Source organism: Ciona robusta, chromosome 2 (assembly GCF_009617815.1).
Source record: "Ciona robusta chromosome 2, ASM961781v2".
Taxonomy (NCBI): Eukaryota; Metazoa; Chordata; class Ascidiacea; order Phlebobranchia; family Cionidae; genus Ciona; species Ciona robusta.
Window position 1 is genome coordinate 351394 of NC_143236.1, and position 25404 is coordinate 376797.

General features: G+C 35.3%; 1 protein-coding gene across 10 annotated transcripts; it reads right to left on the reverse strand.

Annotated features, from left to right (window-relative positions):
- Positions 1–174: 174 nt before the first annotated feature.
- LOC149739456 (protein phosphatase 1 regulatory subunit 12A-like) lies at positions 175–24065 on the reverse strand. 10 transcript variants are annotated; one of them, XM_089873297.1, is made up of 23 exons: positions 23695–24064; positions 20881–21011; positions 17198–17316; positions 16405–16576; positions 16140–16284; positions 15927–15995; positions 15737–15801; positions 14709–15168; positions 14118–14205; positions 13802–13947; positions 13509–13606; positions 13354–13440; positions 12541–12852; positions 11919–11963; positions 11613–11740; positions 11009–11145; positions 10505–10706; positions 10070–10224; positions 6810–6869; positions 3725–3886; positions 2956–3141; positions 1828–2656; positions 175–1303 (listed from the first exon to the last, which is right to left on the reverse strand). In XM_089873297.1, the coding sequence occupies exons 1-22, from the start codon at positions 23953–23955 to the stop codon at positions 1916–1918; spliced, it is 3969 nt and encodes a 1322-aa protein (XP_089729423.1). In that variant the 5' UTR covers positions 23956–24064; the 3' UTR covers positions 175–1303; positions 1828–1915. The 10 variants fall into 10 exon arrangements, with proteins under 10 accessions (XP_089729423.1, XP_089729422.1, XP_089729426.1 ...); XM_089873296.1 differs by having other exon boundaries at positions 13354–13443; XM_089873300.1 differs by lacking the exon at positions 12541–12852 and adding an exon at positions 13159–13251 and having other exon boundaries at positions 23695–24063.
- Between the last annotated feature and the right edge of the window lie 1339 nt (positions 24066–25404).

The following is a 25404-nucleotide window of genomic DNA, read 5'->3' on the forward strand; positions in this document are numbered from 1 at the left end:
CTTGTTTACTAGTTTATATCAAAAAGTGTTTCATAAAGAAAGTTTTGGTATGCGTTGTATAGAATATTGTTTTTTTTATAAACGGAGAGTACCATAAAGCGATTCCGAGGAGCCAAGTTTATCGTGACACCTAAGCCTAAAAGCATTCATGATACGCCAGATGAAACAGAAATCTGACCTTAGTAGAGGTTTATTCGTATAGTCACTAGGACCAAGAATAAAAGCACAAAAACGCAAGCAACGAATTGCAAAAAAAATCATTTAAACAACCAATCAATTTAAATGTTCAATGCGATCATTTTAAATTTGAGAAAGTTGTCAATAAGAGAATAGTAGTAACGATCAAAATCGAAAGAAAACAGATAGAGCTTATAACTGAACCCATGTATAATGGAAAAAAATAAAACTGAAAATTCCCCGTTTTATCAGCAAGTGATGCTACATAGCTGTACTATGACGAAGGTTGCAACAATTAAAAACGCAAAGGTTTTTTGTGTGAGGTGCAGCCAGCGGTGAAGTGGTAAGCGTGGAGTTTACAGCTGAAAACATCTTTAACCTTATGTAAGTGTGTAGTGCTGGTTTGAAGAGTAAATTGATTGAATTCGTGAGGCACTTAGGCTTAGTCGGAATTTTCAGCCGTTTAATAAACGTGACAACAGATAAAGAAAATCACTTTTTTGTAAAGATAAAAAGAACAAGCCTCGGTTGAAACGTACTGCTAATACATAACGTACATACTGCGTGCGTTTGAACTACCTGAGTGGTCCGATTAATGACTTGTCCACTTTATTGACAAGTGTAACTTGTACGAGAGATATTGGTGAATAACAGGCAAACACCGTATACTGTGTGTAATATTCAACCGTGACATAGCTATTCGAGGATCGTGTATTCTGTTAATCCGTACTAGTCGTGCGCTAACGTGCAAAGAATACCGCATTCATACAACTTGTAACGTGCCTACCAATACATTGGCAATACAATGTTATCCAACATCTTTATAAACAACCGAGTATTTCACTTGATATAATTTAGATATTTATGGCGGTGTACTTGCTGTATACTCAAGTGTTCGGCGTGTTTTTCTCTTATTTAAACATATCACCAACACTCTTGACAGATCCTGGCCAATCACGACACAGGATCGTTGTTCTCGAACATTCGATTAGCGATGGCGCCATCCTGCGGCAAATTGTGGCGAGGTGAGAGAATGAGGTCACTTGGAGAGCTTGCTTATAACACGGATGAGAGCTCCATTTTCGTCTTTGAGCCGCTGGTTGTCGGATTTAAGGTCCGCCATCACCTGGGTGGAGATTTTACTTCGTTAGTTGTAATATGAATACATGACACACATGTGTGTTAGTAAAAACGAAATGAGGATAAAACCAGTATCAAAAAAATGGATCAAATCACAACAGGCGGTACTCATTGAAGAGACCACATCATGCTTGTTGATGCGCATGAATATAAAAAGAGTGTTTTATCATGTGCACAAGTTTTCGGTCGGTTATTAAGTAACTTTGACAAAAGCATGCAGTCGATTCCTATCCCATGCAACGAATAATCAATAAATCTGATTAATTCAATTTAGGTACAAGTTAGTTTACACCTCGTATATTTCTATATCAGGTGGATTGGTTGACTTAAAATCTGATTGGTTTTAAACGAAAGCAAATTGCAATTAGCGACTGCAGAAACTGAAACAAATCATAAACAACACACAAGCAGAAATTCCGCACACAAGATATCAGGGAAACAAATCGAACACAACAGAGCCATTCCCTGCACAGAATTTATGGCAAATGCAATCATGGGATGCTTCTTCACCTTGGCTGCTGGTGAAAAGCGTCGACTGCTTCGAAATGTCAGGTGAAGCCTCAACATTTGACGTCGGGCAGTCGACGCTAGATGAACATTACGGCTTTATGGAAGTCGAACGGTATGTTTCCATTAAATTTCCCACTCGTTTTGAATTTGCAGAAGTTGGGAAGTTACTTGAACGATTCTTAGATAACTGGTCGTAAGTACGAGGTTTGTAACTCGAGTAAGAGTCGGGTTTAGAGGACGGATATGCTGATGACTTGCTTGATGTTAATTTTGATCGGTTTAGTACTGGACTGCTTGGAGGAAGTGAGTTGTAGTGACTTCGTGAAGTTGATGACGTATAGCTTGGTGGAGTGGAGAATTTTGAATATGTGCTCGAGTGTTTGTCTTTTAAACTTGAACTTCGATACGAAGGTCTTGTCCAACTTGTGTTGTCAACAGCGGAGGAAGATTTGGTCATCCCGAGAGCCCGACGTGAGCCATCTCCGTATGAACCACTTTTATACGAGGATGAAGATCTGGATGCAGGAGATTGATCTCGGGATGAGGATGCAGTTGAAAATGTATCTGAACCATATTTAGTATACGAAGATCTACGTGGAGGGACTTCGTCCACGTAAGATTTCTTCGTTGACGCTGAGGCTATCACTTCATCATTAGGTTTGTTCTCCGTGCCAACATCACTTGATCCACTGGCGAAACTATCAACAAGTGATAATGTGGGAGGACCAACTTCATTGGAACCTAGTTTGTTAACCAGTCGAGTTAAGGCCTGGTTTTCTTGCTGGAGCTCTACGTTTTTGGCACGTAAGGAATCCAGACTGGGTGAATTCTGGTGACGAATCATTGGTTTAGTTGAAACAAGATGAAACACAGAGACGACATGTGGAGCAAGAGGAGGTTAATTGGGCGTCACAACAATTATGCACGGGCGAAGCGGTTTATACTTTCGAAGAAAGACGATATTAATAAAATGGTGTTTAACGCAAAGGTTCGTAAATGTAAACCATGCTTCATGGTTAAATCCAGAAAAAATTAGAATACTTTATCGTAAAGTAGTTTAGCTGGGTTAATTTCTAAACACAAGAAGCGCTGTAGAAAGTCCACTCTCACATGTAAGGTTCATCTTACCATTAATTCCTTCTCAGCCTCGGCCAGCTTTTTCTCCAGCGATCTCTTCTCGCTCTCCACCGCTTTCCGACGAGCTGTGACGTCATCAGCACGTTCTAACCTAGCCTCAAGCTCGGTGACACGTCGTTTCGCTTCAGCAAGCTCGCTCTGGAGACGGTCGTTCTCATCACGCGAATCCTGATACATCTACAAGATTATAGGGAGTTAAAGCGAGTCGACTAAGATCACGCTCCCGTAGGTGTGCGTCAACACAGACTTGCGCTGGATAAGGGTTTGGGATTAGTACGATAATGGATGTATCTATTTAACTTATTCTCGCGTGGCAGCGAAACGATAGTCGTTTTAATATTGTTCTGTTTCAAATACCTCGTGCCAGCTTACGAGTTACCCCATATAAAATCGGGCGATTGTCTTTAACCTTTGTCGATTCTGTATTTTTTGCATGGAACTGCTGGGTGGAAGCATTTACATTAGATTTTTTGCGCAAGAACACAACGACCTTTATGTTGGCAGCGTCGAGCCTCGACAAAGTACATATACCGTAATAATAAAACTCAGTGCTGAATTTCTGGGACCATAGATTCTGAATCCTAGTTCAGACAACAAAGTAAATGATTTTTTAACAATCTTAGTTAAAAGTTTTTCGCAACTACAGAAACGCTGTGCCAATATCATTAAAATAAATTTCAAGCTTCTGGAATGACGAAATAATCCAAACCCAGCCTCAATGAAACCACATTTTACTTTCCCCCTAAATAAAGATTTTTACCTTCTTATAATCTTTATCGTCAGTTTTTCTATCATCAACAGGAATTGCGAAACGTGAAGGAAGATCATTATCGCTACCTCTTATACCAGCTCTATGTCTTGTGTGACGATCAGGTAACGAGGATGAATCGTAGCGTGCAGCCGTTGACTTTAAACGCTCGGCCTTGTTAAGTTAAAAAGGTATTAAAGTTCCATGCAGGTTGTTACTATAACGTTACAATATTTATCTAAGTAACCTACATATATTTCATAAAAAAAAACGACAAATGAGATCTATTAATATTTTGTTTATAAGTTGGAAAGTACGTCAGGATTGTACGATGAATGTGAGTATGACATCACAACATATGGTACTTACAAGTGAAGGTCGAGATGGTGACGTCGACCTTGCATCTACGTCATCATTATGGCTACTTAACAGACGGCGCGAATATTTCGAAGTCATATTTACAGTTAAATTAAAATGCCTTAACTTAAACTTCTACATTATATTAATAAACAAATGCAGATTATCATGTACATTGGTTTGACAGTTTATACACTATAACGTCTGTAGGAATATAAATACATTCATTCTTAAAATATTGTAACTGTACTGTAGTGATAATACAAATACTTTTAATAATGTATGCACATTTTAAATTGGGTATGACTGCTCTTCGGCTAACTGATTCCGAGAAACATTAACACTATATTGTATTTTACTTAGGGATATTAAATTGGATAAACCACGACCGACTACCGATTATACACAGAAAACATCACCTTGCGACGCCTATTTGACTGAGCAACTACAGTTGCACCAACGCAACAGTACCAAAGCATAAAAAGTAAACACAACATGATTCAAGTGCCAACCATACTTGGCTTATCTAAAACGGCTTAACAATCTCGAACACTCGGCCTACTGGTTTATACAACAACATAATACCGGGTCTTCATCGAGTTATTACGTGCTAACATTATGTTCATCTATTATTATAAGACGTAGGTGGGTTCTCTTTTTTTTTGGAAACCGCAATTTGCTGCGTCGTTGTCATAAATAATCTCACATACTTTTGCTGTTTCTTACTTGTGTATTATACCACATATGCACTGCAGACATCAACCCTTCCGCATATTCGTTCACACAACATAATAAATAATACATTCCTCCAGTTATACTTATCTATTATTTATAACAGAACTTATAAACCGATCTGCGATTAAACTGTGGCGTTCGTGAACCTTTCAGCAGTAAAAGTTATTTAAGCTGGTTGTTTTATCGATTTTTGAAGAGTCAATTGAATAGTTACAAGTGCTCTTTCGTCACCGAAGCCATGGTCGACACACAATTAAAGTTTACGTCCCGTCAATATTCGACTATTACTTTCAACTTTTTGTACAAAAATAAACGAAGATGGAATTCAATAGAATATCAAATAATAGAAAATGATGAATCTATTCATCTTAGACATACTTTTAAATGTTTAAAAGCGGCATTATAAAATACTTTGCTTTAACATTAACTTAAAAAATGCATTCCTGAGATACCTTCCTTTGGATGTGGGTAACCGGACACTTTAAAACTATGAGTTGACTGATAATATTGCGCTTTCCGCTTATCTAGAAGCACAAGTATCGCACATAAGCATACGTTTGCCTCAGGCCCTATGCACCATGCATAAACGCTAGACGGCTATAGCGACCTCTTTGTATTGAACTAAGCATTGCAACCAAGCTATTTACCGATTAAGCAAACATTACCTAGTTCTAGTCTATACTTAATTACATTACCAATACACCAGTATCGCTACTTTACTCTGCTTACAAACTGGCCAAGTTTCCGTTTCTTCAATAACTAAGCACAAGCAGCAGTGAAGCGGAACCTGTGACATAAAGGTGCGGCAGGCAAGCCAAGAACGAAGAAAGTGTTTTTCTCTAAATCTGAGTGAGGTCTATCTTTGGAGCTGATACACGCTTGAACGTCTATGAAACAAAGAAAAAGGCAACGGGTACCGAGAATCTACCTCACAAGGAGAAGCTACGATCGATGCAAATGTCAACATTCCTGTTTGGCTGCAACCGTTCACCGTCTCCAATAACATGATTTAAAATGAAATGTCTGCTCTGTTAAAAGACTTGTGCAACTAGTTCTTAATAAACACCCTGGCCCTGAAGTCGTCTGTTTGATACAGCAGGTCTTTTTGATATTTAATGAGGTAACTTAAACGTTGTCGACTGCAAACCTCGCAACATATTTTCATTTGTATACAAACGGAAACTTGTGACGCACTGTAGCATCGCTAAACTATAAAGTATCTAATACTGTCTGATACATGCAACAACTAAGTTGCTCGAAGCAGATATGAGTAACGCTCTCACTCGGTTAGGCCAAGATAAGGATCGGTAACGAATCAATTAGCGATTTAATCTTGTCCTGCAGGATTAAGGTCGACCCTACATCATGTTATATATAGGAATGATGCAAGCTCTCAAAATACATTACTAACTTCTACAACTGCAAGTGACAGCTCTATATTAGGAACCTACAAAGTAACCGTCGCCGTAACAGTGGTTAGCGCGCTTGAGTCTCTAAGAGTCTAAACCAACACTAAAGGCTCGTCGCTTCTAACGTTGTGGCTTGTAGACGTATGTGGATTTTTACTGCTCTTACTTACACCTTAAAACTAGTGGTCAATAATAGGATGTCACACAGTCAGCCACCAGGATAAAAACACATCCACAAAGTTACATACGTTGTAACCGCCCAGCTGGCACAAGGTTTGTGAAACAGAACATCCATGCTATAACGGACTGTCGTTTGTTTTCCGCCACACGAGAATAAAGTTACATTCAACCATATATAGTATTAGATACACTATAGATTCATTATAGTCATCAAGTATCTTATTTAAAATTTGTGTACCAAAGGTAATACAGGTTCACCAAGCAAGTCTGTTAAAGCCATGTGATTGATGTGAATAACTGATAACTTATAAAGTCTCCACAAACACACCACAAATAACTACTACAATAAATGTGTGGGAAGATTCTTTATCTATATAAAGTGTTTATAAATGCAAGGTTTAAATATGAAAACCAACCTTTTCGTCATCCATGACTTCTGTGTCATTTTTAAATGTTTCTTCATCATCACTTTGGTTCTGCAATATATTGTGATGTCATATTTGTACATTGTCACTAATATTATTAATAATAGAGAGGAATATACTTTCTACAGATAGGAACTGTATGCTAGGTAAATAAACTGTGTCTATGGTTTTCATAAAATAATGTAAAAAAGTGGAATAAATGTCTGAAACATGTACAGTGGCTGGTAAGGCAATAAATATTGGAAATAATATTTTGAGGTAATCACTACTAAATAAGAAATGGAAATAAAATTTATAAAATGTGTTATGCAACAGAAAATGTGTAATCTGAATTAATTAAATACTTATGGGTGACAGTCAGAGAAAGTTGGTATGCAAATATTCCATACAATGTTTACTGAGCAAATAGTCTACAAGGAAACATTGAATGAATATGCCATTCAGTAAAACTTAATACATGATTAAACAGGCGGGCGATGGCGATAGTGCACTGTACAGTAAACAAACCATAAAATGAACACAACATTAAAAGGGCGACTGACGTAAGCGATGCAAGCTATAATTACACATTTCCTTCCTCATTCGAGCAATAGAACAACTCCTTTAACATTATATAGGGGATGTAACTCGTAGGGCAAGATAGAGTTGTTTACATCAGATGATGTTGCATATAGAATAGATAACCAATTGTAAGGAATAGTAGTCTGTCACTGAAGACTTAACTTTGTTTAACTTTATTTTTAGTTGCTGATGGTTAGTTACCAAGCAATACAGAAAGGTATTCCGGACAAGATGATCTGTTTGTTTGTTGTATATTAGTTTGTACAGAAATGAGTATATGCAGTAAATGTTAGTTTTAACTGACAAACCTGTTTAATTTTTATTGTATTTACAATGAGATATGAACTAACCTGTTGAACTGCATGGCTGGTAAAATCAAGTCTGCGTTTAACATTATTAATAGCAATTATATCTTCACTGCTCAGTTTATTCTTTAAGCTCTGTTGACTTGGTCTAGCACAAAAAGCTTTCGCATAAGAATCTTTTGCATTCAACCCAATGAAACTTGAATGAGGTTTAATTTCTGCAGATTGAATATTCTGAGCTGTGTCCGATGTCAACTTTTGTGATGTAACTAATGCACGTCTATCAAACTTTTCACATAGAGCAGATGGCTGGCAACTTGTTCCGTCTTGGTGAGATACACTGTGTTTTGTGTTGAATGCATCATCTGCATTACAATGCTCAATATCTTTTACTAACATTTCATGTTCGCTAAATTCTTGGTTACTGCTTGAACTTAACATTTTATTTTTTACAAATGAAATCTTTTTTCTTAAAAATTCTGATGCTCTGGATTTGACAAGACTAGGGGAATCCCCACAATGACTATGTCTTCTTTCTATAAAAAGTTCATCTTTTAAACATGCTTCTTTTTGACTAAAATCACTTGTGCAACACTGCTGATACTTAGGCACATCTTCACTGTGCAACACTTTCTGTACACTCAACATTGTGCCATAATATCTCTTGCATATTTCCTGAGGATGAAGATCACATTGAAGAGATCTACGTTTGCTGGAGCTTTTCCTCGCAATGTCACTATGGTCACCAGATGCACACACTTGACACACAGCTGAAATATTCTTCCCTGACACTTTGCCAAGCTTCCTCAACCAATCTAAATCTTCTCTCCCGCTATTATCCTTTTCCTTTACTGGTTTCTGCAAAACACAACAAAACTTTAACAAACTCATCTAACTGTAAAGATATATCATCTAACTAATAAATGGAACATATCTTGATAATAATATCCTATCGAAAAAATACCTTTGTCCACAGAAATCTAAACCTTATTACAAAGCATATAATAAACAATTATAGATTATAATTGTGTTAATTACGTGCAGCAAGTATCACACACAATCATTTGACAACTGTTAGTATCCAAATAATGCAACAAACAAACAAAGAAAGCGTCAGATCTACATTTTAAAAATATTAAAACAGAATTTTCAATACAATTTAAACTTTAAAAGTAAATTTAAAAACATGTTCTACAGTTTTCATCATTTTTAGATTATCATTAGCATACCTATCCATATATATATATATATATGGTAGGTGGTAGCAATATACAAGCATGCATTATCTGAATATTAGATGAAAGAAAATGGGACAGCGCAGTGTTAGGATGTCATAACCACAACTTTCTTATTGTAGAATAATAGTCGATTATTATGACATCACAAATCGTGACAGTGATATTACAGCACGAGCCATGCAAGTTTAACGAATCAGCTTCTGCAGATATTGATTGATTGATTGGTAATTTACATTTCCTTACAAAGCATTCATGATGTCCATGACTTCCACATCTGATAAGACAAGTAGCAACAACCAACACAACATGTCCAACCAAGTATTTCAATTATATCTCTATTATTTGAACTTTGCTCTTCTTCCTCCTTATGTTCATCTTGCTCCACAGCTCCATAATGAGAAGCAGCATCACCCACTATTAGTGGATCATTAACTTGTTGTACTCGTTGCAACAGCGGTGATCTGCGGCGTATCATCGTATTATCATCAGCTTTCAACGGTGGAACAATATCTCCTTGAATTGATTCAACACCCGAACGATCATCATCATGTTTGTCTTCTTTTGCAAACATAGAAACAAAACTTTCTTCTTTATCTTTAGCACCATATAGTGGTGAACTTTCCTGAGCGCACTCATCAGATTTGATCATTTGTGAAACTGGTTGCTTTATAACTGGTAAACTCTCTTCAATTATTTCAATATCATTACCTAGTGGTAGCAAAGGTACGTTAGTTTCAGTTGGTAATGCCTCTTCATCGCCATCTACTGGTGGTATGTTGTGAGTTCCAACATCCGATGATTCATCTTTAGTTACAATTTGTCCTCTTTTTGTTTTCATCCTCTCATGGAGTCGGTTAACCAATGCTTGATACGCCGCATCATCATTCATTGTGATGTCACTTCCTCCTTGGTTGTTCTGATCCTTCGATCCACGCGTCACCGCTGATGCAGACGAGCTCGTTTCATCATTCATCTTCTTAACTTGATATCTATGAGACTTCCATCCAAGTTTAGGTTGAACTCTCGGACTTCGGCTTGGTTCAATAACTTTCTGCTCATCATGATCGGACAAATGATGAGATGATATTTGAGCATCACCTGACTCCCCTTCCCCCCTACCCCACACAACACAACCCTCAACACTTACATCGGTATTCGTTGTTTCAGACGGTTTCAAACCAGGAAGACCGGTCGATCGTCGCTCTTTACGTTGCCTTCTTCTTTGTTGAGCTGCAGATTTACGAGCAGAAGGCGATTGACCCCCTGGGGTTAGGGAATTCCCCTCATCTGCATCATCATCATCTATAAAAATAATTCAGACTTTAATTTTTGTTTAACATTTAAAATCGATAAAGTTCATCCAAGAAAAACAATGTGATATTATACTATCAAGGTATTGTTACAGATCAAAGTATGTACAAAAGATTAACATTATTATGGTAATTACTTTACAAACAAATCAAAATACTAGTACAATTATGACATAATTGTTATGACATAACTCATAAGTTGACCACATGAATATTGTCATCTGATGTGGCTGAGTGGAATTACTGCCATGTAAATATAAAATAAGACTTACCTTGTTTTTGAGGATCTTGTTTTTCATCTCCTGCGTCGATATTAATACTTGGAATCACTGTTGTGATTGGTGCTGTCTTGGCAGTGTTGCGCACACGTTCGTTGGATGGTATATAACCAGATGGCAGTGTGACCGTGCGTGGACTGTTAGATGAACTGGAAGCACTGCTGTTGAATCGTCTGTGGTTTGTTGCCATCGAATCCTGAAAAACACCTTCTTTACAAAAACTGTTTTGTTCGACAATGATAGCTGAATAAGGCAGCAATATATAAATACATTTACGATATGCAGAAGGAACATTTTACAATGACCATTTTTTAATTTGAGATTCATCAGTAAAGTGATTTTTGATAAATTTTATGAATAATTTTTTTATTTATGAAGAGTAGTCCTTATTAAAACTATTTGTGCGAATACAATGCAAACTATTGATAAACTTTGGTTAGTTAATAATTAATTATAATTATAATTATAAATAACAATAATTATAAATGAACTGCTTACAACGTGTGGGATTCTTCCAAGATCATTATTTACACTTAAATCTGAAGCATCAGTTTGTTTGCTAACTGATGATGATGCGTTTTCACTTCGTTCTTGTTTCATATGGTCAATCGTACGTTTTGCCTCTTCAAACACATCTGGTTTGGTGGAAAATATTTAGATGTTAGATAAGGCTTGATGAAATGGGCCTAGTTGTAAGTGTGCCATGCATGATTTACTTCCCTACACCAATAAAAAGAATTTCACTTGATTGATCTTTTTAAAACAGTCCCAAGGTGTGAACTTTCACTAAATAACAGTAATTTATAATAAAAAGTAGTGTGAAAAACTGTTGAAACTATGGTGTGCACTATGCAGCAAACATATTCAGGGGAACCAAGTGTGTTGTGATTCATAAGTTTAACTTTGTTTTATTCTATGTGGGTATTCCCTAATTGCTTATGTTCTACAGGGTTGTGGACAATAAGAACTGAGATTTAGACCACAGTTCAATTACCCCAACACCTCTAGCGCCAATGCTTGGACTTCACCAGGTGTGACAAGCTTTAAAAGTTATGGATGGGAAATCTTCCCTTGTTGGATCAACAGCTTAGACACAACTCACCCAAAGTAACTCCTTGTGTAGATCGTCGGGTTTGTCTCTCCCTCCTTGACCTCGCTTTCCTTTGAGCTTCCGCTTCTTCATCTCGGACAGGTTGAAGATGTGATCTTCTTCTGTCTGGCCGTATGTCACTGTGATGTCATAATACAGACATCAACATTAAGTTTCACACAAAAGACTGTTGACAATTCTTATGTTTGAAACATTAAAAAATCATTTTAGTACATTAATTCAATATTTCTTTTTAATTTCTAATATTTGTTTAGAGAAAGTAAGATAAAATAATTTGATTTTTAAAACACAACTTACATAGCTGCATTAGTTTGTTCACTTGTATCTGCAGCTTCTTCCACACTGAAAAGATATTTTTTAGTTAAAATTACAAACTTTCTGAACATTATCTGTTAGTTTAACTAACTAAATAGACAAAAATTCTGACAACGCATTACTTCATGCATCTTAGGTTAGAAAATACATTCAAATTCAACTTTAGTTCATGCACTTGCATATCATTTCAAACGGGATGTCAGTAGCCAGTCTAGAGTTAGGTATGTCAAAACATTGACATTCATTTTACATTTGGAATATATCAAGATAAACAAAAGAACAGGATATATGAACTTAAACAGAACATTAACCACATAAAGCTTCTTTTTATAATCACATTTGTTAGTTCACAACTTTCCTGCAACAAAAACAACCAATAAACAGCAAAGCAAGCATGCATGTGTTAAAATAGTGGGTGGGTGGGTTGTATGTTTCAATAATATGAGTTTCTCACATCAATCAAGATGGTCCAACTTGTGTTGACAGTCTACCTTTGTTATAACTAACTACATGTTAGTTTAAAACTAAACTACTGTCTGTTAAGCTTGTTATCTTCCACTTTTACTAGTTACTGCCACACAAGGCGGCGAACCAACTCTGGTACCTAGTTGCTTCGTTTGGTTTATTGCTTGCATCAGGTTCTCTATATTTATTGACAAGTTTCTGGTATCGAAGACGAATTAAATTTGAAGTTTGGTCGGCCTCATTAGAAGGTAGATCGAGCGAACGCGAGCGATGCAGACGATTGGATGGCTTATGGGGTGATGAACAACTATGCTGACGATGAACTCCTGCCTTCACACCACCCTCACTTTTAAAGTTTGACAAATATTTCTTGACAAGCGATCCATGTTTTGTGGCATGAGGCGAGTTGCCATCCATAGTCACAGGTTGGCTGTATGTTCGTGACCTCTCACTTTGAGATGTTTATATTTATTATAAAGTTAGTAATAAGTAAGCCCTTGCATGCAGACAACATCACCTCATATTAACAAGATAAATATAAGAAAGCATGCAACACCAAGGGCATGTGCAAGTGAAATAAATATTATTGTATTTTGAACCTGACAAATCCCTATCATGATATTTGTTCCAAGTGATACTGAGCACTGCAAATAGTTTTGTCACCGTACCACACAACACACATCTTATGCATTCTACTATTCTAGAACCCGACATCATAAAATGCAAAACAAAACCGTGTCCTACAAAGCATAACTACCTCGAGAAGACATTGATGTGTTTTGATGGTTGCTCTATTGAGTCTTTAATGTCTGAGCTAGAAGTGCGGCCGACTGCTCGTTTGTAAGATATGCTGTTGCGCAAGCAAGCCAATGATCAAGTGGTTATTAAAAGCAATGCAATATAAAGTAGGGGGACCAAAATATAGAGGTGACTAAAACAAAATAAATCAAACCTGCGTTTATATGAAATTGGTGTGGCCGTTGAAAATGTAGAAGTTGATTCGTTGGCATATCTTCTATATGAACCACTTCTTTGGAAACTACTGTTAATTAACATCATTATTAAAAAAATCAATGATCATCGTTACTTGAAGAAAGTCTTGATTACCTGGCCGGCTCGTTTTCATCTGCGGAAGTGTTTCTTGACTTGCTTGATGGCAGTCGTGCGTCGATTATTGGAGCAACTCGTGCTGTGCGTGTTTCACTCTAAAAATTAAGAAAAAATGGATTGATTTCCAAAAATCCGGCATTATAAAAATTCATAAATAAAATGCTATAAAGTTATATAATTTACAGAACACTTGGTTTTAATTCAAGAAAATAAAATAGAAAGTGTAACATTCTGTTCCATAATATTTACAACTTCCCACTACATACACACTAATCAGTGATCATACAAACCTTGCTTGACTTCTGTTCTTCCTGTGTTTTACTGACGTTATACGAAGCAGATCGATCAATATCATTCTGTGAACCACGGGAAGCAGATCCCGTGGGAGGACGACCCATCCTCATCTTTTCATCAAAACTTCCAGTTTTTCTTAAACCTAACATCCAACCAACAATTTTCATCATTATTGAATCATAATATTAATATCTTCGTACAAAACATCTATGGCAGGTAATTATCCCTTTAAATCACATATTTAATGAACTTATATGGTAAACATGTGATGGATAAACTACATTAAGTAACTACTTAATAATCCGTACAAACCTAATCTCCAAGTTGAAGGAGCGCCGTCTTTTATATCACTGTTTCTTTCTGTTGGTGTTACTACAGCTGCATCTGGTCCATTGCTTTTCTGCAATACCATCATTTTAACATAATCTTAAACAAGGTGAAAAGACAGTTTATAACACAGGGACAAGATGGCTTGTTTGGGTATAATTGAATAAATGGGACTTTAGCCGGGAAACGCCAGTCCTTATACCATGGGTGTTCAGTTTAAACACCTTGTGCTAGCTTAGGAGTTACCATGTGTGTAACTTTGTGGGTAATTTTTTCATTATATTGCTGACAATTTTACCAACCCATTAGTGACCACTGGGTTTTTAACTTTTTATTTTATTATAAAAAAGAACCAGTGGGTTATAGCGATTTCCAGCCCACAATGGTAACAGTGACAAGCCTTCAACCCGTAACCTCTGCATAAGCATACTACTAACTGAAACACAAGTATTTTTATAAAACATACAAGTAAAAAATATAAACAACAAGTAAGCTTAGTTATCTTTTTTTAACTAGAGTTAGACCGATAATTATTCTTTTATAGATGAAAATTTGTAATTGATTGTTGTTACATACCGGTGTTTGTATGGGTTGAGTGGTGGCTACGGGTCGTGTGGATGATAATTCATGTGCGCTCATAATAGTTGGACGAACATCTTTGTTTGCGGATGTTGAAGATATGTGAAGTGATGCAGGTCTCGTTACTCTCCGACCAGCAAATCCTGTTGTACTCCGGACATTGCTCCCAGAGCTACTGTAAGTCAGAGATGAAGTATCTTGGATGTCAGTACGTGACCCAATTTTATCAGTGATGAAGTCATTATCGAGTTTGCTTTGTTTCTCAGTAAGTTTTGATGATGTCACTTCACTTGATGATGTGGAGTCATCTTCGGAATCGGAGGATGAACTCATTAACGTGTCGCGGTTGAAAGCTTTTTCGGCAGCACTAATGTGAGCAACACCCACATCATTATCATGAACCTCGTTGAATTCACGCTTCGTTTCATGGATGTCAATTTGTTGATGAATTTCAAACCTTGTAAAAATTAACTGATGAGGCAAATTTGAATAATTTCCTAACATTAAGCATATTATACAATGATGACGACTTATCCTTGTGTGACGGTGCCAGGTAAATTAGAGTAATAATGGAGGTGGGCATATGTGCCAAGCATGGATATATAAAATTTATATATGCATGTCTTTGAATAAATATTATAACTTATGTGATTAATCTGGGTACACAAAGTAACAGGAAAGTTGGTGATATCAAAAAAATTACTACATGGTATATATCCTAAAGACCAGCTTGGTTTTCTAAAATATATCCCTTCTATGTGGGTTGTGTGGTGGATAACATGCTCCATATCCTGGGTGCTCACTGCCGAGTTTTGCAACTTATTGGATTTTCTTTTTCATGTTACTTTTAAACTAGTAATTTGGAGAATCAACCATGCAGTTGGAGCAACTACCATTAAATACCTTGCTCAAAGAAACATCCGTAGGCAAGAATAGGACCTACTACCTATCACCATTAAGCTTTCAACTTTGTTGAGTAAGACATTAATCTATAAGCAAAATATAAAATGAATGAAAACACCTACGTTTTATTAGTGATAGTGTTGGTCGGAAGAGGGTTGATGAGTTCACTTTCTTTCATCTGCGCTCGCTGAAAACATAAATACCAGGATGATGATAATTGAAATTCCAGTGTTGCTACTCTTTTCTACACAGGTATCAGTCTGTGCAGATGAGCCAAGAGGCACAATGTTGAGAAAGTTGTGTGCTACTTACATTTTCTTTTTGTAATTCTCTCATATATTCCAGCATGTCTTCATCTGCGACATCACACGGTGTTTGACCCTGGATCAAAATATTTGTGTTTACCTTTGGCCTTGTATTAGGTAATGAAATATAGTAAACTCTGAAATAGTTCCAAAAATTAAGAGAAATGTTTCAATTAAAAAAATATCCATTCACTAACAATAGCAAGAAACAAGAACTAACCAGATTGCTTCTAGAAAGAAAATTTGCTCCTCGATCTGATAAAAGTTTGGCTGCTTCCTGTTGTGACCAATGAGATGCAGCGTGAAGTGGAGTCCAACCATCGTTATCACGAAGGTTAACATCCATACCAGATTGAAGAAGAAGTCTGTCAGTATATAATCGTCATGAAACAATTATCTAAATCATATGACTTAAAATTCTCATCAGATCTTTTAATTCCTAGCAATACACATAAGAGGTAGTAAACTACAATTAAAATCCCAACCTAATAACATCAATGTATCCTTTAGCAGCAGCAACATGCAAGGCAGTTGCCCCAGATTTAGGGTGTCTGTATATTGAGGATTGATCACCATTGTGAATAGAATTAAGATGTTGTTTTGCATCAGCTATCATAATCTCTTGTTCTTCATTACGAGCAGCTTCAATGTCCAACCCTGAAATTATTTCATTGAAATGGTATGTGCTTCAGTGCTTGTGTCACTTGTTTTGTCATCAAATAATATGACAATGACGAATGAAATGACACATGATAGCTGTATGTAAAGTAGTCAGAAACATTTCAAACTAGGACATATATTATACATGATTTTTAAACAGATCCAAACATTATATAATGGAAAAAACATAACCAAACCCTGCATATCATCAATAGTAAGTACCCTCATAATGGGAATAAGACATGTAAGCTTCTATACAATCATTTCAGTAACAAGTTAAAACAACAAACTGAAGTGAAATTTAATCCGAACGTTGGATGCTTATGAACACTTGTACTGATCACTTAACATTATTCGATGAGCATAGTTAACCTCTTACACATCAATATGGCAAACAAGGGTATATTATATAACATACATAAATGTGTGGATTAAACATGTAGCTTAACATTTGATGTAAATGTGGAATAAAACAAGTCACACTAACATAGCAATAATTTTAAATATTTTAAACAACATTTTTATTTAATTAACATTTTCTCCTTTGCACTGGCCATCTCACACATAACTAATCAATCCACTCATAACAAGTCGGTAACTTCAGCAACCAATACAAACCTTGGTTATCTATTTGTTTTTGCAGGAATTCCACCATGTCATCTTCTTCTGCAATGTCAAGAGGGACTTCCCCTTCACTATTAACAGCCGCAACATTTGCATGGTTGTCAACCAGATATCTTGGAGAAAGAAGAAACCATGGTTAACCTTCAACCAATGCACTTGCTCAGTGTGAACATGTTCAATTAAATTAAAATGAACAGTTTAGCGAGTATGTAGTAGATTTGTGTAAGTTTAATGTTGGATTTTTAGGTTTAGAGCTTAGTTTAAATAAACTGCTTGCATTTGGTTGTTAACAAATTAAGCGTGAGATAAATAACATATTATCATAACTGTATGTTACATTTGGTGTAGCTACATTGGTAGAAAAACAAATAAACATTATGAATCATGCATATTGCTAATTTATATTTGATTGACACATTTGTTATGAATCTATTATATCAGTAGTTACACTAGTTAATTTAAATGTGCGCCACTGTTATCAAAGTTTGGTGCAGCTGTTGTTTTAACATTTTTAACAACAAAGATCTATTTTACCACGCAACGCGAGACGTTGGAATACAATAGACACTTCTCATTGGGGTGCAATCCTACTTAAAGTCGCACGGCCATGACGTGTGTGACACAATTCCAAATATCTCAAGCGACTATCCAGAGTGTTAAATAAAAGAGACAAGGAGAGAGAATAGTTTCATGAGCAAATGACAGCTGAGGCGTAACTTCTCTAAAGCCCTGCTTGGTTTGTGCGACAATATATTGCTTGCGCAATGTTTTGATTCATCTGTACGGGAAAGATTATTGTATTGTTATGATTACAAGTTCAATGAAGTACGAAACAATCTAAACGGAACATAATATCTGTGTACATTACCATTGCACCAAATCATTTCTCTTTTCTCTAAGGGACAAATATAATTCAATCAATTCATTGCTGCGTGTGTGGAAACGATACGTGATGTTAATAGAACTTCGTTATTTAAACAGAAGTTAAAAAGATGTTTACATTGGACATATTTCGTGAAGTTTATCTCCTTTAAACTAGGCTAAGATAGTAGCGCTGTGTGAGGCGCACTGTTTGTAATGCCATCGTATGAAAACCACTTTATAAACGAGAGAATAAAGGAGTTCAAACCGCAGTGCTTATGAGCTTGGCTGCTCGCTAACTTGGCTATGATCCAGACTGAATAAAATATTGCACGAGTCTTTCCAATTATGCTCGTGAAACAATTATCAGATAAAATATGGAAACACACAAAAGTGTGTGCGGGTGACGAGAAATAGTTTGCTTTATATCAGAAAAGATAAATAAGATCTTGTGGGGCTATCGTGTTGTTTATAAGTTCAAAGAGAATGACATTCATCCTGAAACAGCGTGATAAGCTAGAGTGGCATTAAAGAGCTGACAGGCTCGCTAAAAGCAGACAATTACGTATATCAGTAAATTAAACTACCAATCAAGCAAGGGCATGCTCTATATCAATATTATGCTCTCATTCCCTTGTGAATGACTCCCATTATATATATTTAGGTGGATATGCAATTATTTTTAATGTGTATGTTTGAATGAGGTCAGACTAAATAGTTGGTGCTTCTTCAGGTAATTGATGGTTTGACAGCTGAAACAACATACACTATAATATTATACTCAGGGCTATATCTTGACCACTGTGTCTTTGTGTAGTAAGTTAGACACATTGTACATAACAACACAGCAGAAATGAAATTGTACATAACAACAAAGCAGAAAGAAAAAAAACAAAGCAGAAAAGTTAGCAATAATTCACAATTCTTACATTGACATCAAATCTAATTTTCAACATAATGAAGTGCAGACATTGTAGGTCATAGTGGGGCTGTTTAACTAATTATAAATCCACTCCACAATTCAACAGCTGTAGTTGACAAACAAAGTGCTGATGTTTGCTTTGTGTTCATACACCACAATAGGAATATTCTATTCATTAAAAAAAAACATATATATGATGTATTTAAACCTTATTTTTTTGCAAAGTAAAGATTATGTTTTAAATAAACTAAAAACAATATACATGATGAGTAATATAACTCAGGTCTATATTCCTGAAAATGTAAACAGTTTAAACTTTATATCCTACAACAATATGAGTAATATAACTTTTGTATCAACATAAACCTCATAGGAATCAGCATACAACTTGCAACGAGCGTGTTCTAACATTAGATTCTTATTGCAGAAATCAAAAACTTGATATGATTTAAAACTTAATTACAAGACAACTTACTCACAAGCCTTTAACAAACCAACAACATTAATATACAAGATGTATTTGAAAACATGATCACAGTTATGACTGATACTTTGGGATCTTTTTTTCGAAGCCCAATTTGAAAATTATGAAATAATTTGTAGGATATACATTGTATATCCTACATTTTAGGCTACATATATATATATATATATTTACATATGTATACACAGCCCATGCTCCATGTATATATATAATATTTTTATTGCACAAAAAAGAATATTACCTTTAATTTCATATTAAAACCAAAACAGTGTGAAACTACATTACCAAACAATAGTTTGTGCAAAACTATTTGTTCCGTTGTTAAATGACAGAGTAATACATAAGTAATCCAGTGTAAGTTCATGTCATGTTGAAAAATAAAGATGGATCGAAAACAGGATTTTACACCTACCATGGCGAAGCATCTATTTTTTGGTTTATTTAAATCACCGGTTACCAAACTTTTTTTTAAATTTTGTCTGGTGGACCCTTCGCAATTATTTAGAAATTTTGTGGCCCTACAAAAATTAAATAATGCTCAGGGAAAATGCAAAAACACACCAATGAAACTAAAAGAAAAAACTATCAAATACAGTAAGCTGTTTAATGGGAAGAGTGCAATTGTTTTGCTTCAATTAACTCATCAATGTTTGGTTTTGGATGACAATAATTGCTTCAGTGCTGCACGGACCCCAGTTGGTACGCGGACCCCAGTTTGGAAACCGCTGGGTTAGACCTACATTATATGCAATATATGCAACACACCAAAAATAACCATACTACATAATTCAATATGGGTGATTTCATGATTAGTATCATTTCCACAGGTCTATGTGTTGCTATATAATACAAAATGGGAATAATACAAACAACACAGAATTATTAGAATTATAAAATACTATAACATTATTCAATTCTGTGACTAGCACTATTCTGGTACTTGTATTGCTGAATATCAATTTATTAAAACAACTAAGTTTTGACAGAAATGTCAATGTTTTGTCTTATTCGCGTCCGAGACCACTTCCGATTGTCGATAAAGAATCACAAGTACTGCACGTGTCTGTTCAAGACTCGAATAAAGAAGCATTCTATTTGTCTCTCTAAAATGTGTGTATCGGCTCCCGATATGTATGGTACAGGGAAGCATTATTTTAATGTTGAAAACATTTGCGTGTACAAATCAAACAAGGTTACTTGAAACAATTCGCCAGAATGTGGCTGTTTTAAACAGCGCACGCTGTAGAAATATTTGGATCTTATGAATCTCCGCTACAACCTGTGTTACAGAATATGTAACACGAAGCCACATGTCATACTTAATGATGCGTTTGAATTTCTACCAAAGTACATTGTTCCATAAACTATTCAGATGTAGGAAACAGTAACAAATGTTGTAGACGTAACTACCTTGCTATATCCATGAACCCGCATGATGCAGCCGCATGAAGTGGAGTCCAACCTTCATTGTCCTCCTGATCAATATCAGTTCCATGTTCCACCAAGAACTCCACCACATCAAGATTATCATCAATGCAAGCCTACAAATAAAATACTATGTTGCTAACTGTTTTACTTTCGATTTAATTGAAGAGCCTTAGTTTTTAAATAAATACCACACATACCTCAGCACAGAAAAAAAATACACTTAACTAACATTATAAATTTGTAAAAAAAACATTATAAAACTTTTTTATCATCATTATCAATTTTCTAAGCATAGATTTATTATTCAAACCACTGAAATGCCACCAATTAGGTTGAAAAAAAATATTTGCTGAAGTAAGTCTGCCTGCAGACTAGTCTTTCCAAGTTAAGCCTGTACACAGGTTGGCTTTCCCATATTTACCAGTTGTGTATAGTGTATACCATATTACTATTAATAATATTTGAAAAAAACAGAACTGTAATAACTAGCCTACCTAAGTGAAACATTTATTATAAGTAAAATTTTCCAATCAGATTTAAATTGTTGAACTTAAGTGTTGTAGCAAGAGAATCTAAATTATTGTTGACCTAACTATACTAGTCTGTGGACTGTAGCAGTTTTCTCTGGGACTTGTGTGTGCAACATTAGCATTTCTTGCAGAGAAAAATGTGGAAATAATAAAAATTGGGATGGCACATTCCAAACAACAGTATAGCCTATTATTACTTGTGCCTACTTCCAGAAGTGCCAGCAACTGGTGAATTTTTGAAAGTTGTCATATAGCCTACCCAGTTTACAATTCTTAAGCTGTCTATTTGTTTCATATCAACTACACTATCATGGTGAAAATAACAAAGTGTGAATTGCTAAAGTATCTCAATTAAATAAAAGGTTAAACAATCGCTAATATGATGTAATCAATTCACTACTCTATAACAAAAGTGTGTTTAGTTGGGAAAAACATGGTAAACATAATGCAGCACAACTTTTGGAAACGATTTTTTTGATAGCTTATGACCAACTGTTCATTGAGTAAATTACATTTATTTTACAGGAAACTGTGAGTTACGCAGCGCCAATTTTATGTTGAAAATTTCTACAAAAAAAAAACGGTTTGCACGCTGCGCTCTGCATATCTAAGAATTTTAATCTGTGCGCCTGCTTTAATGATGAATAAGATTGTGAAGTAACGTCACCATAAATGTAGAACATTCATCTTCTGGATTAATAATAATGAACCTAATCGCCATCATGAAGCAAATAATCAATGTGTGAATCGCCACTATGACATAACAAAGCATTATGCGTGGTTGATGAAAACATTACATAAACATTGATTATTTCAAGGATGGATTAACAATTTCAAGCAAGTGGTGGGTCAATACTGATATAAGCGATACCTATGGCTCTTTATTGAATTATGAAGTCACGGTTTGCATCTTCAACATTAAAAAAAATGTATATATATAATATATTGATACGGAGATCTCATGAACGTACCATGCGAGTAAAAATTATTTTTTGCACGATACCTATGGCTCTTTATTGAATTATGAAGTCACGGTTTGCATCTTCAACATTAAAAAAAATGTATATATATAATATATTGATACGGAGATCTCATGAACGTACCATGCGAGTAAAAATTATTTTTTGCACGATACCTATGGCTCTTTATTGAATTATGAAGTCACGGTTTGCATCTTCAACATTAAAAAAAATGTATATATATAATATATTGATACGGAGATCTCATGAACGTACCAAGCGAGTAAAAATTATTTTTTGCACCAATAGTTTTAAAAATAGCAACCAATCATAAACAAATGGATCGTAACTTCAAATACACAACCTGTGTGTGCAAGGTTGAAAAAATTGGAATTTAGCCAAGATTGCAGAACAGGTTTGCCTATTGCTTCAGAATTATGATTGTTACGCCTAGATGAACAAATGTCTCTACAACATAGAACCAATTCACACATAGATTATTTGTGTCATAAGAATGTTTGTGACGCAGAATGTTTTTTGCGCATTTTCAAAGTTAATTTTTGACACAAACGCCCGAGTTTTTTTTAAAAAAAATATACAGCGTGTATCAGGGAGGTGTAAGGAACATTTTGAGACCAAAATTTTCACTGGTCACCAGCGGCAGTATTACCGAAAAATACTATCTATCATTTTACCAATATGGGTAATCCTTTAGCTGGTGGCCACCTCAAATTTTGGTTTCAAAATGTTCCTTAAATCTCACTGATACTCATTGTATAATTTTTTTTTGAAAAAACTCGGGCGTTCGGGTCGAAAATTAACTTTGAAAGTGCGCGAAATCGTGCTGCGTCACCGTATTTTCCACATCAGCCGTTATGAATTAAACCAAGGTTGGATTATTACGTCATAGAATGCGTATTGTTACGTTTGATTCCTACGTTAAAACAGTGGGGAAAAACAAGGCTATACCGTCTTATAACGTATGTAATATACCACTATTGTGACGTAACAGACCGCGATTGTGACGTAATAAATCGTTAACCTTACGCAAATCAGACGAATTACGGTGACACAGCATGTTTTTGCGCATTTTTAAAGTTAATTTTCGACACGAACGACCGACTTTTTTGAAAAAAAAATTAGACAGCAGGTATCAGTGAGGGCTATAGAACATTTTGAAACCAAGATTTCAGGTGGCCACCAGCTAAAGGATTACCAATATGTACATTATCATGACATTATATATGATGGATTAAACAAGTGATGGGTATGCGATTCAATGATTGTTTATGCTCAAATATCCTTACCTGATGTAAAGCAGTAAGTCCATCTACATTTGCAAAGTTGATATCCGCGCCTTTATCTAACAAAGCTTGAACTTCATCCAGGTCTCCACTTGAGCAAGCAGCAAGAAATACTGCTCCATCGTGGAACTTAACTTTCGGCTTGTAATTGTTTAAAATGCTACTTTCCGAGTCTGTAGCTGAATTTTCCCAGCGTTTTAGCTGCTCTTGTCGCTTTTCTTTGGCAGTCAAAGGTCTGTCGCTATTGTCCATGTTATAAGCCATGGACTACTGCAAGCCTACAACAGACACAACAAACCTGCAGCAAAATCTTTCGACGTCATCAAATATTGCCCACACCCTAGAAGAAATACCTCTCGTCTCAATGCCGCCCTCTTATGTTTGTTTTAACTAACCGGTGAGTTCACAAACAAGACGGCAAACCATTTAAATGCGTTAACTTTTAAAAAGAACCTAATCACGATTATAGTACAATTGATTGTATTTTCAACTCAATTGCAATATAATATAATTAACGCCAAAATTGATTGACTATTTTGTAAAGTTATTATAGCAGATAATAATTATTGAACTTCCAGGTGGTGCACACTGTAGGCCTAAAGGCCATGTCACGTGCTATCTGAATTTTTGGATACTTTTTACACCCTTTCAAACAAATGCTGCTTATATTTAAAACACACAAGGTGCTTTTTAAAGATTTATGCATCTAACATTGTAGGAGAGTATTTTTTGTTATTTTTTTTGTGTAGCAGCGTTAATAAGGCTTCGCTCCCTTGGCCTCTGCGCTCATCGCAGCTTTACTATTACATGATTTTGGCTTTTCCGTATATTTTAATTTTTAGTTATTACCAATTTTCTATTATTACAAGTTGATATGACTTTGTAGGATACAAAATTGGAACAACAAAACTAAGAACGTGACAAAAAAAATCGTGATGTCTAACCAATAGCCTATATAGTAAACTTGTAGTGCGAGGGAAGATAGGACGTATTAGTATAGCACAATGGGGGAAGATGGGACACTGAAGCACATATTGCCAAATATTCCCAAATTCAAAATAGATGACGGTTTTTGGGTAATACCACGAATTAGTACTATCATTCCTTTATTAATTGACACCAATTTAATAAAATATAATAAAACACACAAGGAGCTATTTAGCGATTCGCACAACAGGTGAAATTTTACAAATTTAAAAACACACAGGATAAGATGGGACAGATTAAAATCATTGTTAATTTTGATTACTAAGTGAGTTTATAAATAGAATTATACGTAAATAACACGAAATAATACTGTACGCTTTGAAAATTAAGTCTAAACATTCTTTTCCACTAAATTGAAACTTATTTACATATTTAACCTACCGAATTTAACCGGCTGTGTTATAGTTTCTTTGCCATGGAAACTTTATACATATAACTTTAAACCGATATTTTTTTGTTATTTTTATTTCAAATTAAAATCATATTTACCCTTGCCTAGTTTTTGTGTGCATACATCTTGGATTCTTTTAACAAAACTAAAACTAGTTTTACAAGACAAAATTAAACTGTACGAAATATTCAAAGTTGTTTTATGAAGCTATGAAACTAGTCCAATCATTCACACTTGCAAACTAGATAATTTCATTGGCTTTCGTGTTATTTTTGCGAAATTCAAAATTAGCACCTTGCTATTTTGCATTTTTTACTTGTTTAAAATGTACGGTT